The 14,801-nt window shown below is 36.3% G+C and overlaps 2 protein-coding genes across 2 annotated transcripts; both read right to left on the reverse strand.

Annotated features, from left to right (window-relative positions):
* Positions 1-9: 9 nt before the first annotated feature.
* Positions 10-1,933, reverse strand: LOC113732684 (probable transcription factor At5g28040). The gene has a single exon (XM_027258610.2). It carries the CDS (start codon positions 1,721-1,723, stop codon positions 293-295), a length of 1,431 nt encoding a protein of 476 aa, XP_027114411.2. The 5' UTR covers positions 1,724-1,933; the 3' UTR covers positions 10-292.
* Positions 1,934-11,785: 9,852 nt separating this feature from the next.
* LOC113729613 (stemmadenine O-acetyltransferase-like) lies at positions 11,786-13,344 on the reverse strand. The gene has a single exon (XM_027253883.2). It carries the CDS (start codon positions 13,194-13,196, stop codon positions 11,901-11,903), a length of 1,296 nt encoding a protein of 431 aa, XP_027109684.2. The 5' UTR covers positions 13,197-13,344; the 3' UTR covers positions 11,786-11,900.
* Positions 13,345-14,801: the final 1,457 nt, after the last annotated feature.

The following is a 14,801-nucleotide window of genomic DNA, read 5'->3' on the forward strand; positions in this document are numbered from 1 at the left end:
AGATAAGTATAGATATCAAATAACAAGTTACCGAAGATTGTCCATTCTCATGTACATGTCAACTAACTATCTGCACAAATATTAGGAGTCCAAACAAGCCATCAGGGCTGAATATATAGGACTCATTATTCCACAATGTAAGTTAAAATCCTAGACTATTAATCAATTACCAGAAGAAAATTTATCAACTAAGATCATATACTGGATAATGGAAAAAGCACCAAGCACTTACTACTCCTCGAATCCAAGTCAAGACCTGCCTACTCATCAACCCTCCAGCAATTCCTAACTATCAACTTCCCAGGGATCTTAGCTCCTCCAGCTGCGTCTTTATTTGATCCTGCACCAATTCTAACCTCTTCGAATACACCTCCAACTCCAATATCTGTTGCTTCCTCCACTTCTCATCCGCCACCAAATCCCCATTTAACCCTAATGGCATTGGACTCAATGCAAAGCCAAATCCTCGTGAACCACCCATCATTGGCCCATTCAAACTCATCACAGTGTTCAACAATTCCTTAAATATCGGTGATAAACAGCTCCTCACTGTCTCCTCAATCAAATTCGTGGCCTGCCCCGACCCTGCTGAACCAGCTGCAGCCGTCACCGGCCCAATTTGCGTTGCTGTAGGCGTAACCACGCCCACATTCTGCATATTTTGCACATTCTGCACGCTTTGCTGCTGGTTTGAATTTTGCAAAGTTGGAACACTAGTATACCCAAATGGTTTCTCCTCAATTTTCACCCCACCTACACCGCGTGGTCTTTTCCTAGACCGCGGAGTTTTCTTCTCTAACTGATCAATTCCATTAGGGTTAAGGTTAAAATTAGGGTTAGGGCTTTGATCAATAAAATTAACACTAAAATTAGGGTTACCGTCATCATCGTCAAATCCACCTTCTTCCATCACAACACCGCTGCGTACGGAAGCACCAACGCCACTGCCGCCCCAAATTTTACGAGAAATTTCAAAAGTAGCCTGATCATGAGGGCTTTTGAAGACATACTCCTTACCGGAGCTCATCTTGTTCATCACGTTCCGGTATTTTTTCTTCAACCTTCGGAGTTTTTCGACCAATTGGTTCTTGTTGAAGTCCAGCTGCAATTTACTCTTGATCTGATCATAAAACGCCGTCGTATCATGATGGTGCGACGAGTTGATCACGCCTCTCGAGGTCGTATACTCCAAAAACCCCTGTAAAAGTTCGATCTCATCCTCGTCGGTCCAGAGCCGTTGAAACAACCGCCTCGACTCATCGTTCGGAACCGGCTTCTTCTCCTCCACGACGGCGCTGGCCACGGCAGAGACCGAGGCGACCGTCACTTCATCGATTCGCTGTCGTTCAGCGTCCGGACGGAGAGACTGATCGGTTGGGAGAGCGACGGTAACATCTCCCGGGGAAAGAGAAGGAGGCGGAGGCAGGTGGATGTGGTGGTGGTGGTGGTTATGGAGAGAGGAGGGATCATGGTGGTGGTGGTCGGCAGCGGCGAGATTGGAAGAAGAGGTGGAGTCGTCGACGTCATCATCCTCGTCTACGTCCACGTCGACATCCACGTCATCATCTTCGTCGTCCACAACGACGTCGTTCTCAGGAGGATTAATATCATTGGTATTATTACCGGGGTTATGAATTAAACCTCCGATTCCTTCTTCGTCTTCTTCGTCGTCGTCAAGGTCTTCCGGGTTGTAAGCGTTACGGTCTTCTTGAGAGGCAGCCATCGGATTTTTGAGGAGGAGGAGGAATCAAAATGGACTTAATTTTGCTGGGATTTATTTCCTAAAAAGGCAAGGGGCAGCTGACCTAGGGCTTCTGGTGGTGGTGGTGGCGGTGGTGGAGGATGCGTAGGTGGTGGTGGAGTCGTGTGGGAAAAGGTTTGGCTACGAAGGGGTTGAACGGTTCCGTTTTACCAGATGGGACTTTGGAGGGATGTATTGCACGTGACTTGGTGGCGTCATAATTTATCACACTCATACTCACGTGCTGCTTAGTTTTTGAAAGGGTTAATTACATTTATCTCCCCTGAGATTTGACCATATTACCAATCAATCCCTGTAATTTGTCCAAATAACGGTCTCACTCTTTGAATGATCAAACATTTAACAAAAACCCCCTTAATGTCGAAAATGCCCTTATTGAGGCCATGCTGCATTAAAAAAATAACATATTTTTATTTTATTAACCCTGAAACAATCCAAAAAAACAGAAAAAATTTTTGCTTATTATTTTATAAAAATCATATCTTTACTTCCATAAATAGTTTTGAATCAATAATTATTTTAAATCTTAAAAATTAAAAATTAGATAAATTGAAAAAAAATAAAAAAAAGAATAAATTATTTTAATTCCTGGAGTATGGTTCAAATTGAGGAAAACATGCATTGTACTCTCCGCAACATGCCTTGAACCACAAATTCGAACCATACTTGAGGATTTAAAATAATTGCTTCTTTTTTATTTTTCTTTCAATTTATCTAATTTTTAATATTCATTTTTAAGATTTAAAATAATTATTGATTCAAAACTATTTATGGAAGCAAAGATATGATTTTTATAAAATAATAAGCAAAAACTTTTTTCTATTTTTTTGGATTACTTGAAGGTTAATAAATAAAAATATGTTCTTTTTTTAATGCAATATGGTCTCAAAAAGGGTATTTTTGGCATTAAGGGAGTTTTTGTTAAATGTTTGATCATTCAAAGGGTGAGACCGTTATTTGGATAAATTACAGAGATTGATTGGTAATATGATTAAACTTCAGGGGAGATAAATATAATTAACCCTTTTTGAAATATTCAACAACCTAAAAAGGGTAAAATCTAACGATTTATAAGATCTATCTACACTCGTTAAAATGGAGCTCGGGCATTGATATTTTGGAAAGGTCGTTTTACGCAGGGAAAAAATATATAAATGGAAGGTAGAGTAATAATCATTAGTATGTACATCAACATTGTACTTTATATGCATTCACACTGGAGTTAGGTGTATTTACATTGAATAAGAGGGATTTTGATGACGAGTTTCATTGAATGATTTTTTTTTGGTTAAACGTTAACAATTATCTTAAAAAAGATGCTTAATACAGGTGACAAATTTCAATTTCAATCTCCAATAATATAAATTTAATTGTGAAACATTAATGACTTTACTAACTCAAGCCAATTCTGTGAAGTCATTAATGACTCGCTAACTCAAAGAGCATCTCTTTGGTTGAGATTTTGGATAAAAAAATAGAGGAATATAAAAAAGTTGGGGTAATAATTGTTAATGTACAGATGTAGCATTTGTTCAAGCATGACAATATATACATTGTTATTGTATAAAGAGATTGAAGTAATAATTATCAATGCGCTTATGTGGCATTAATTTAAGCATGATAGAATGTACACACTATCATTATATAAAAAATTAATCACACACACACACACACACATATATATATGGATTAATCTTTTATACACTAATAGTGTATACACTTTTATCATTAGATGCATGACACATAATTTAAATTTGAATTTGAAATCCAAATTCTGCATATATATCGTGTATTCAATTGTAATAGTTTATACACTGTCAATGTATATATGATATTCAATTCCGATTTTAGTAGGTTCCTAAGTTGGCTATTCCTATATTCTACCAAGACATGTTATCTTCATGCCACGTAACAAATTAAAATTGTATGAAACAGTGTGTTTATATTTTTGTGGATTTTATTCTTTTTAACAATTAATTATAGTCTTTTTTACATTTCCTTATTTACCTTCAATTTCATCCATTCTATTGATGACCTACCTTATATGAGTTTGTAGTAATTGTAAGTTCTTTATTTTTTTTTTTGTCAATCAACTCATATATTTCCTTTTAATCCTCTTCAATCACATTTTCTATTCTTCTTATTAGCTTGCTTATTTATTATCATTACTTAAATTTGGACAAAATATGCTATATAGTTTTTCTCATTTGTACGTTACTAAATTGGTTATGCCAAATTACTAAAGTATAGTTTCACTATGATGCTCTTTTGGCCAGTTTTCAGTATTTTGGATATATCTTAGCATTTAGGACTCCAAATGACATGATTCTTGTGAAATTGGAAATTTAATTCAAAGAGTTTCATGTTTTGTACGTGTGTAGATTCAGCCTCCTTTATAAGTAATTTGGCTTCAAATATGATCCACGCACGGATCCTTGTAGATCCACCCAAGGATCCCATGTCCTACGCTGAACATTGAAAGGGACTACACGTCAAACTTTCTCGGATTCTGATGGTTCGTGAGCATCGAAACAAGCTCAGGGCTGGACTTAAGGTCAGTCTTTGAGCTAGACTTTATTGGGAAACATGCACAAACTCTATTTTTGGCAGCTTTTCAAAATCTAATCCTACCATACTTCGGTCACAACTTTAGGAAATTATAAATAGGAGCACTTTAGGTCATCTTTAGGTTAGAAAACACTTTTCTAAACATTAGTTCTAGGATTTTCTCTTCGAGATTCAAGAATCAAAGTTGGAGATCTAGGCACGAATTTAGAGTTTCATCAACTGGGAAGTTCTACATGCTCTTTATTCTAAGTCTTGTATTTTTCAATATTGAATTCTTGTTTACTCTTTACAATTATGATGAACTAAATTGTTTCTAGGGTTAGACTTTTGTGAAGGAGTTTTGATTATTTATCCAAGTTAAATTCTTAACATTTTTCTAGAATTATTTATCTTAATTTAATTACATGTTTGTGTTTGGTCACCATGGACATGCTCTAAGGGTTTGTATTAAACTCAGAGGGCATATGCAATTGTGTACTAAATAAGTAAACATACTTAGTCTAATCACAAGAGTAGATTACAATTTAAGATTTTAAAGAGTTTAATTAAACACTTATGATCTTGAAAGAGGCGTGAAATTTAATTAGGTACAATTTAGATGTATTGAGAGATAATCTAAAGTACTTGTGTCTGATGTATTCTTAGATTATTAAGAAAATAATTGGATAATTAATTCTAACTCTGGATCAAGATCTAATACCGTAGTCTCTTGCCAATTATTTTCTCAACCCTATTTTGTTCAATTTGACTATTTGTTTTTATTTCTTCCTTAGATATTAAAGCTCTTGAATTTGGATTTCATTGCTTTCTTCTCATAATAATTAAAGTAGATAAAATTAACTCGTCCTTGTGAATTCGGCCCTGAAATATTCCAAGTAACCTATTACTACGTGCTTGTAGGAATTAGTAGATCAGTACTAAATCCACAATTGTCACGAAATCATAATAGGATCATTTAAGATCGTTTAGAATTTCATAGAATCGTACACGATTGTAAAATTTAGATAGCAATTCGATTTAGGTTTGTTACTAGTTATAGCTCTGCTATTGAAATTTATAATTAAATATTGTCTGAAATTAAGCTTACCATTGAATAACTCTTTTTAAAAGGTTTACATATTAAAATAGAGGCCCAAGGAAAGTACTTGCAAATCCATGTTAGAGAAAGCACAAAAGAGCCTTACACTTGATGTAAATAATCCCAGCAATTTAAAAGCAACAAAGGCTCAACTTACTGAATTCAATCTAACTCTATCAAACTTCATTCAGAATGTGAATGGATAGGAAAGAAATCCAAATATTATGGATAAATGTATAGTAAGTGGCATGAATAGGAAAACGTCACAGTCTAGTTTCATGGGGATTGATCATAAGATAAAAAAGATGTCAAACTTAGTCTAAAAGGAGCTTCTATAAATTTTGATTTAGATACCAGAAGCAGCTATCCCTGTCTTGGCATCAATTGAACTGTTTTCCAGACAAATTATTTAATAAGAGTTAAAAAGTTGGTAGTTTGTTACAATTTCATTCATATACTACTCTCATATGGTTCGAATTTGTTTACATGTTGCATTGTCAATTGGGAATCCAATATAGCTCAGTGGTTGAAGAAATTTTGCCCCTTTTTTGAGTTATGTCTCTCTATATTTATAACCAAATAATTACAACTTTTGACTTTATGAACCTTACATTACCCGAGAGAGAGAGAGAGAGAGAGAGAGAGAGAAACTATCTTTGTTGCAACATCTATGACTGTAATTTTCCGCTGGAAATCAGAAATTGATAATAATGGAAGGTGGAATTTCTAAACATTAATCATCCTGCACTAAAACAAAAAAATTTACAGAAGGATTGTTCTGCTTTCAAAATTTGCTATGTGTGCCCCAATTACATCTTATTATGCTTTTTGCATCATAAAAACGGATATTCATCAGAAAACAGAGCAAAAACAGAGTATTAATGAACCATACGCGCAACAGAATTCCTTTGATTGGGAAGCTTTCTACATCATCATCATCATCATCGTATTGTTCAACGAAATGATCAGCTCTCAAACTAACTAGTACGCAAACAATCAAACAGACTAGGAAACCTAAGTATTATCGAGTTTAGAACTCATGCAGAGCTTCAATCCAGCAACAAGAAAATGATCCACTAGGAAACCTAAGTATTATCGAGTCCTTATGGCCTAATTGAACTGCTCAGTCAGGGAAATGCATGATGTTATAGCAATAGTAGAACCATCAAACTGGCTAATTCAAGAAATCATTTATCATCATCAAAGGACTGAAGCCATCCTTATGCTGGCATCAAATTCTTCCATATCAATGGTCTTCTTGAAAAAGGGTTGCTCCAGAATCTGCTGCACTGCAGTCAGATCAAAATTATCGTGGCACATCAACACTACTTCCAAGAAATCCCTTGAGAATTCTCTCTCATCAGCATTATCATCCGAGAATTCTCTCTCATCGGCATTATCATTCTTATTCTTGGGAATGACCTTCAAATCCTTCTTGAGTTTCTCTGTCAGCACTACTATACCTTTCTTCTTCTTCTTCTTCTTCAATTTTTCCTCCAGGTGCTCACCACAACAAGGCTTCACCAGCTTCTCCAGCACAGGCAATTTGATTGTCGATTTCTTCAGTTCTTCATCAGCAATTCCCAATTTTTCCTTCCCTTTCTGCATGGCTTCTTCTTTTAATTCTTGATCATCAGAAACTTCCAATTTTTCCTTCCCTTTCTGGTTGGCCATTTCTTTCCCTTTCGGATCATCAGTAAGTTCCAATTTTTCCTTTCCTTTCTGGCAGGCCTTTTCTTTCGTTTCCTGATCAGCAGCAATTGCCAATTTTCCCTTTCCTTTCTGCATTGCCTTTTCTTTCATTTCCTGATCGTCATCAATTACCAATTTTCCCTTTCCTTTCTGTATCTCCTTTTCTTTCACTTTCTGATCGTCAGCGCTTTCCAATTTTTCCTTCCTTTTCTTCTTGGCCTTCTCTTTCCCTTTCTTATCAGGATTGACCAATTTCAGCTTAAAACTCTGGTCATATTGTCGGTAAATCTTACCCACTTTTGAAGCCCATTGCAGTCTCCTGGTAAAGAACCGTAGCCCATCTCCAAAGCGGCAATCCCCAAACCCCATATGCCATTAGTGGGAGCTTCACCTTCTTTCCATGCAGGTCCACCTGCTTTCCCTGAGTGCTCCGTCAGATCAGCAACAAGCTTAATGGTGATGGGATCTTGCTCAGCATCAACACAGATTTTACTGGACTCAACGGGATTATGAAAACTGGACTTGGAGACAGGGAGAAAATAGAGAGCTGTCAGAACGTCTCGCATAATGATGGCTATGGAATCTTCAGGCATCCCATTTGGGAATCCTGTACGGATTATGTGTCTCAGGGATCGCTCTTCCGGAAAGACTTCACCAGTAGTAAGGAAAAGGATGTTCTGGCAGTCGTCTGCCCCTGACGAAGTTGCCATTTTCCTTGAGCTCCTGATCAATGTTCTTGTTGCCTTTTTTTTTGTGTTTCTTGGAATTTCTGGAGTTGATTCCTTTCACTTTCTTGATAGAAAACTTGGAAGAAGAAACTATGATGGGAAATGGGTAGTGCGAATTGAAAAAATGGGCTGGGAGGGAAAGAAGTGGGATTTGATGGTCGAATATATAGAGAGCATTGGGAGATGGTTTGCGCTCTTGAAAACCGTCAGAAGGCGGTTAGAGGATGGCCCCAAAAACTAATAGATACATTGAATAGAAAATTATTATTATTCATTTACGGCCCTATGATGAATGATGTCAGGCATTCCATTTGAGAATCCTATACGGATTGTCACGTGCTGTTTATTTAAATTTCTTTTACCATCGCATGATAAGTGGAATTGACACTGAATTTGGCACCAAGTAGTGCTTAGGGGATCCCAATTGCCAACAGTTTCAAGTTTAAGGTTACAGCAAGAAAGGTGCCTCATTTTCCACAGGAAACAATAAATTCTAAAATCCTCCGCAGGCTTCCAGTCAAATCACTGTTGAGATTCAGATGCGTAAACAGGCTCTGGAATTCCATGATAACTAATCCGAGATTCAATCGTCACAATTCTAGATATATGGCACTTTTTATGTCGGAAAGCCATCGCACGAACTTATCCTACTAAAAATTGCCTTGGTTGCAATTCATTGATGAGGAAAGGCTCCATCCAACGATTCCGTGGGTGAAACCCGGGAGGGGTTGTAAAGGGCTTATTGGGGGTTCATGCAATGGTTTATTGCTTATGATTCTTGGAACTTCTTTCTTTTTGCGGAATCCATCGATTGCATACTTTTGCCACGTGTTTGAACTGGATTATCTATCCGGTCCTGAGTCTGTAAACCTTGCAGGGTTTTGCTATGACTCGTCCTCCGAGGATTATAAAGTAGGTGTAAAGCTTCTGTTTCTAGTGGAGAATTTTGGCAAATCTGTCTTGGTAGCTACCTTGAAAGACAAACCTTGGAAAGAGTTGAAGCTTCCTCATAATGGTTGGGAGCGAGGAAGGGCAGTTTTTTTGCAACGGAATTCTGCACTGGGAATGGGATGCTTATGACACTGATGTGGTAAATCATGGACTTAGTAAAAGGATTATTGGTTTTGATCCAAAGACTGATGAAATCGCTGAGGTTCCATTGCCTCAGTGCAAGAATAGGAAAGACATCCATTGCCTCAGTGCAAGAATAGGAAAGACGATGTCATACTTGGTCTGGGAATTATAGAATGCTGTCTTTGTATGGTTCGTTGGGATAATTTTAGTTCTTTTAAGGGGAATTTTCAGTTAATGGTGATGAAAGAGTAAGGTGTCGAAGAATCATGGACTCTCATGTTTGAAATAGTGAATCTATTTCCTGAAGTATCAATTTCCAGTCAGTTGATCCCTCTGATGCTTAATAAAAATGGTGAACTGTTAATGATCATCAACTACCAAAGGATTGTTAGTTACAATCCACAAACAGCTGAATACAAATCCATAATACCTTGCATATGTTTTGTAACGTATTCAAGTGATGTATTTATCGAAAGTTTAATTTCCCCTACTGGCTATAATTGGAACAAAAAGCAACATCAATGCTTTAAGCAGTCCATAATCTGGTCGGTCAATTATCTACAGAGATTATGCAGAGGAGCAGTAACGAGAGTTGTTAATTTAGGAAAGCGCAGTAGCTCATATTCAAGTGTTTGATGATATAAAATCCTCCATCTATATGTGATTATCTTCTATTTGGTAGTTTATTACAGCATACTAGCTAAATACTTGGACAAATTTTCAATGAGCTTAAGTAGATCGTGGCAATATATGTCATTTTTCTCCAACTGCATGTTAGTATTATTCATCCCACCACTTTGTGGATTGGATTATAGTATTATTGAGTTGTAACTAGTTTGGATTAAACACGTAGAGTTGTCTAACCAACTGTACTCTGTTGTATCTGAGACAATTTTGATAGGTATTAGATCTTTGCATGTTTTGACTTTGTTTTTGCAACAAATCAGATTCTGATAACTCCTAAATTCGCTTTCTCCTATGAAAGCAGGAGATGGAAGTGTTGTCTATATTCCTTCATGTTATTTCTTTAAGAGAGGCCCCCTAGTAGAATTAATGGAGCAACTTTCTTTCTTTCCACCTAAAGCCAACTCTTCAGTATCGATTCAATCAAGTTAGCCATTTTACAGGCTGAAAAAATAGCCTGAGATTGAGATGGAACTAAATCGTGAACTGTGTGTACAAAAATATGAAACTGTATATTTGAGGTTCCAAAGATGAACAATGGGAAACATAAGGAACTATCTGTGCAATTTTTGACCGACTGTTCTCTGTTGTTGTTGAGATGGTTTTGGAAATTTTTTTTTTTTTTGTTGACGAGGAAATCCGCAACTGCTACCCGAAAGTGCGCATTAAGTAAACTCCGCCCCGTGCAAATAACCCAGCACCCACACTAGGCTAGCCTTTTGTGATGAACAGATGTCACAGGAGAGGTTCAAACCCAGGTTGGGATTTTAGTTTGCTCGTTGAATTGGTTAATTTTTCGTGATTTTTTTTCTTTTAGTTAGGCCAAGTAACAGATTAGAGCAACTTTTCCCCATCCCAAAGAGTAGCCTGAGATGAATGTGAGAATAAAACAGTGCATCAAGAGACATATTGTATTGTTAACAAACTGTTTCTGTTGTATTTGAGACAACTGTGATAAGTGCTGTTAAGCTTTAGCACGTTTGGATTTTTGTTCGCTTGTCCAGTTGATTAGTGTTTTCGTGTTTTTTTCTTTTAGTTGGCTACGCAATAGAATGAAACAACTTTCGTCCCATCCAAAAGTCAAATTGTTTCAATTTTAGAGACTGAGAAGAGCAATGCAAAACTCAAGGAACTATTTTTGTAATCTTTACTCCATAAAGAAACTGTTTTCAACTTATTGATTTTTTTCTGCAAGTGTTTCTTTGGTTAGTTTGCCTATCCTTACAAAGCGATTGGAATTGCAAACCCCCAATGGAGTTTGCCTATCCTTAACAAGTCATTGTACATAATTGCTTCACCTTCGGCATTGCATCTACTTGCATTTAAAATCGAGTAAGGATTAATTTATTCGGCGATGGAAAAACTAAGAATATGTAAGAAATCACATTTGCCAAGTAATTAAAGGTACTTTTTGCAATCCATATAAATACACCTAAATACAACAACAAATTCCATGTTCTTAATATTAATCTCATACAAAGATTGACATTATGAGTTTCGCGACGTGTAACCTTATATATACATGGGGTGACAGAAGGTTCTTGAGAGATGAGAAATGGTATACAAGAGTTAGACTTTGGTTCAAATTATATTCTTGCATAGGGTTTTCTTTTCATAATAAAGAACAGATTTCTTTTCGCAAACGTAGGCTCAATAATAAAGTCGAACGATGTTAAACCTTATGTGTCATTTATTTTTTATACTTGTGACTTGTTTGTCATTAAATTATTGTATTTTTTATGTCTCAATAGTCGTGTATTTCGCACTTGGATGCCAGCAATAATTTTGTAATCTTTGCTCCTTAAAGAAATTATTTTCAACTTATTAATTTTTTCTGCAATTGTTTCTTTGGTTAGTTTGCCTATCCTTACAAAGTCAATGGAATTGCAAACCCCCAATGGAGTTTGCCTATCCTTGAGAAGTCATTGTACATAATAGCTTCTCCTTCGGCATTGCATCTACTTGCATTTGAAATTGAGTAAGGATTAATTTATTTAGCGATGGAAAAACTAAGAATTTGTAAGAAATCACATTTGCCAAGTAATTAAAGGCACCCTTTGCGATCAATATAAATACACCTAAATACAACATCAAATTCCATGGTCTTAATATTAATCTCTTACAAAGATTGACATTAAGATTTTGGGGTTGGAACAAACTTATTTGCTAATAACATCATATATCAAGTCAATTACACTCTTTTAGGATGAAGTAAACACAAAATATGTCTTCTAACATTGTTTTTAAACATGAACAAGAAGATCAATTTCAATACCATAAAACCAAACCATCACATGGCAATGAAACTACTATGTTAGGCGTTGAAATCTTTGGCTGCAACGGAAAGGTGCCTGTGATTGCTCTGAAAACTAGGCATATCATCTTCAAGCATGTTAAGCCATGCTTCTATTCCCTCCCCACAACTTGTACTCATCAAAATCACAACATTCTTGAAAGGAAAGGCTGTAGTAGACACCCATGTAGGCTTACCCCAACCAAAATCCACCTCATACATGGGAAATCTACACCAACTACTAAAATTGCACAACTCTACATCTCCCTTAGAAGCGAATTCCACACTTTTCTTTAGAATTTTTAGATACTCATCTCCATTTTGCAGTTTCTTTACATAATTGCTATTGATATTTCTTATTGCCTTCCTCAAATCACCGACAAGATTCTCGTACCCTTTCTCTCCCTGGAGCATTGGAATGGCTACGGTATGCGTCCATATGTTTCCAAAGGCGTGATCCTCAAGGGCTGGATTCATTCTAGGTCTCATGTTCACGGCATGGACTGCTGCAACCGCCTTAGCTTTGGATGCATCAATGAAATGCCTCCAAATAAAGGCTGAAACAGCCTCAACACGTGTAGGATCCTTCACAAGAGATGAAGCAGCAGCTTGTTTAAGTTTTGCCAGCTTTTCTTTGTCAAAGACAAACCGTTTAGTAACGATTTTTTCTTTGGTCATGCCGGTTGTTGGCTTGAAACCAAAGCTGGACATGTCTCTTGGTGGAAACAAACTAGCCAACTCAAAACTAGATGGTACAATTTCAGAAACTTCGCTGCAGCTTTTAGCCCATGCATTCATGAAAGTCACCAAGGACGTGCCGTCAGCTATTTTATGCGATAATTGCACTCCAATAGCTATGCCTCCACAATCAAAGAAATTGATTTGGATAGCTAGAAGGATAGTTTTAGCCTCAGTCAAGCCAGGGCCTTTACTATTAAGCTCAAGTGGCAGACACTGTTTCAGCTCCTCCATTACAGGTTTTTCTATGACCTGCAAGAGGTTAGAATGGACTTGAGCCTCAATACATAAAGCACCATCATCATTGCAATCAATTGAAAAATTCTTGCTGCAAATCCTTCCTGCTAAGGGATAAAATTGAGTCAAGATGTTGGATAAAGATTGCTTTAGCAATTGAGAAATTTGGTCACGGTCTTGGAAAGTTTCTAGTTGATTGGTTTGATAGAAGAAAATAAGAGGGATAAAAACAGGTGGTGCAATCTGGTCTAGGAAGGATAATTTGTGGTCTCTAAGGTGATGAGGTGTTGGAGATGAAGGTTTGATCATCGCCTTTGATAGTATCTCCAAATTGGCCACCATTTTTTCTGGTACTTTTTGAAGCTTCTTATGAGACAATCTTTGAAGACACAAGAAGTCAATGTGAAATGAATTTTGGCTTTACTTGTGTTGAGATTCATCTTGTGGCTTGCCCATATATAGGACAAAAGGTAGCAACCATCAGAGCCTAAAAGTCGGAAAGCTTACCAGCAGAAAAAGGTGCAAGCTAGGTGATTGTGAAGAAAAAGAATTACAATGAAGCATTATTTTGCAGAATAAAACATTCAAATCTATGATTTCAATATATATACACAACCGATCTGTTTGTTGAAGATTTAATGTCCCCCCCAATTGTCCTAATTCTCAAGGGACCAATAACAACCTAGCATTGTTGAAGAAATATGCTAGTTCAAGTTTGAACTGAAATGTCTATTTCTCTCCACCTACACCACATTAATAACTGAAGGCTAATTATTGCATAAAATTTCTTTACTTGAACGGCAAGAGTTCTATTCTACCATTGCTATGGTCGACCAAATCACTTCAGCCTTCTAAAATAATCTTGAATTTGACTGGCAAGATAAACTTGAAACAAAAAAAAATTGCTAACATATCTGAATACAGCCATGTCTGTGTTTCTTTAAATAGTTTTCAGTGAAATTTAAAAAAAAAAAAAGAGGAGTGAGTAAGATCATTGTAGTGAGATATCAGGTAACAGTCAGATTACTAACTGATTATGTTATTGCAGATTCAACTTATATGCACCACACTGCAAAAGTAAAATTTACACAACAAACTTTTCCAAATTTATATCAACAATTCTACTCACTTTATCTTGATTTTAGGGTATCCAGCAGAATTTTAGTCCTGCACCTTCCTTGACAGAACAAGGAAATGCGAAAGGTCTTTTTATGGTGTACATTAATAATACTTAACACTTCACCGCTAACCATTAATAATACTTTACCCAAATATAGCAATAATACAACAACAAAAGGTCTTCCTTCACAAGTTCCATGCATAATTATAACTACAATAATAAATTAGTTCAGCACCGCCCTGCATGGCAGGCAGCCTGGCACAAAATTTCAAACTCCAGCAATCCACCATTGATTTTTGCAGCCAATGCAAATCGTATCCCATGTGGAAAATCAAATTGCCAGCCAAAATTCTTGGAGCTATACTACAATCACTTTTGGCAACTTTGTCAACATTGAAAAAATTCTGCTTCTGCTTTCATATTTTTCATATAAGCAAGAATATGAAATCTTAATGTCATATATCAATGTCACTTGCATTTCCCTTTTAATGAAGAAATATAGAAGTCAACAGCTATGTTCTGTCAAACTAAGGATGAAGAATTTCTTGTACGCGTGGCTAGCCCAAAGTCTGTAAAGGGCTGTGAGTCATCACCAAAAACTTCGATCAAAAAGCTTTGACCAGCCTGCAATAAGATGCAGAGAGGAAATTTTGGCCAATACAAGTTCTTTCAATTAGTAAGTACCGAATGCTAATATAAGAACTACACTGATGAATAATTTATAAATATTCTCTGAACGATCTATAGTTTTAAGAGTATATTCTGATTCATAGTGATAACTGGATCCGAAATCACCCAAAATTTTTTCTTATAACAATAAAACATAG

This window comes from Coffea arabica, chromosome 2c (genome assembly GCF_036785885.1).
Source record: "Coffea arabica cultivar ET-39 chromosome 2c, Coffea Arabica ET-39 HiFi, whole genome shotgun sequence".
Lineage (NCBI taxonomy): Eukaryota > Viridiplantae > Streptophyta > Magnoliopsida > Gentianales > Rubiaceae > Coffea > Coffea arabica.

Excerpts from the sequence above, each read along its gene's own strand:
- LOC113729613 (XM_027253883.2), bottom strand. The coding sequence starts at position 13,196 with ATGGTGGCCAATTTGGAGATACTATCAAAGGCGATGATCAAACCTTCA.
- LOC113732684 (XM_027258610.2), bottom strand. The coding sequence starts at position 1,723 with ATGGCTGCCTCTCAAGAAGACCGTAACGCTTACAACCCGGAAGACCTT.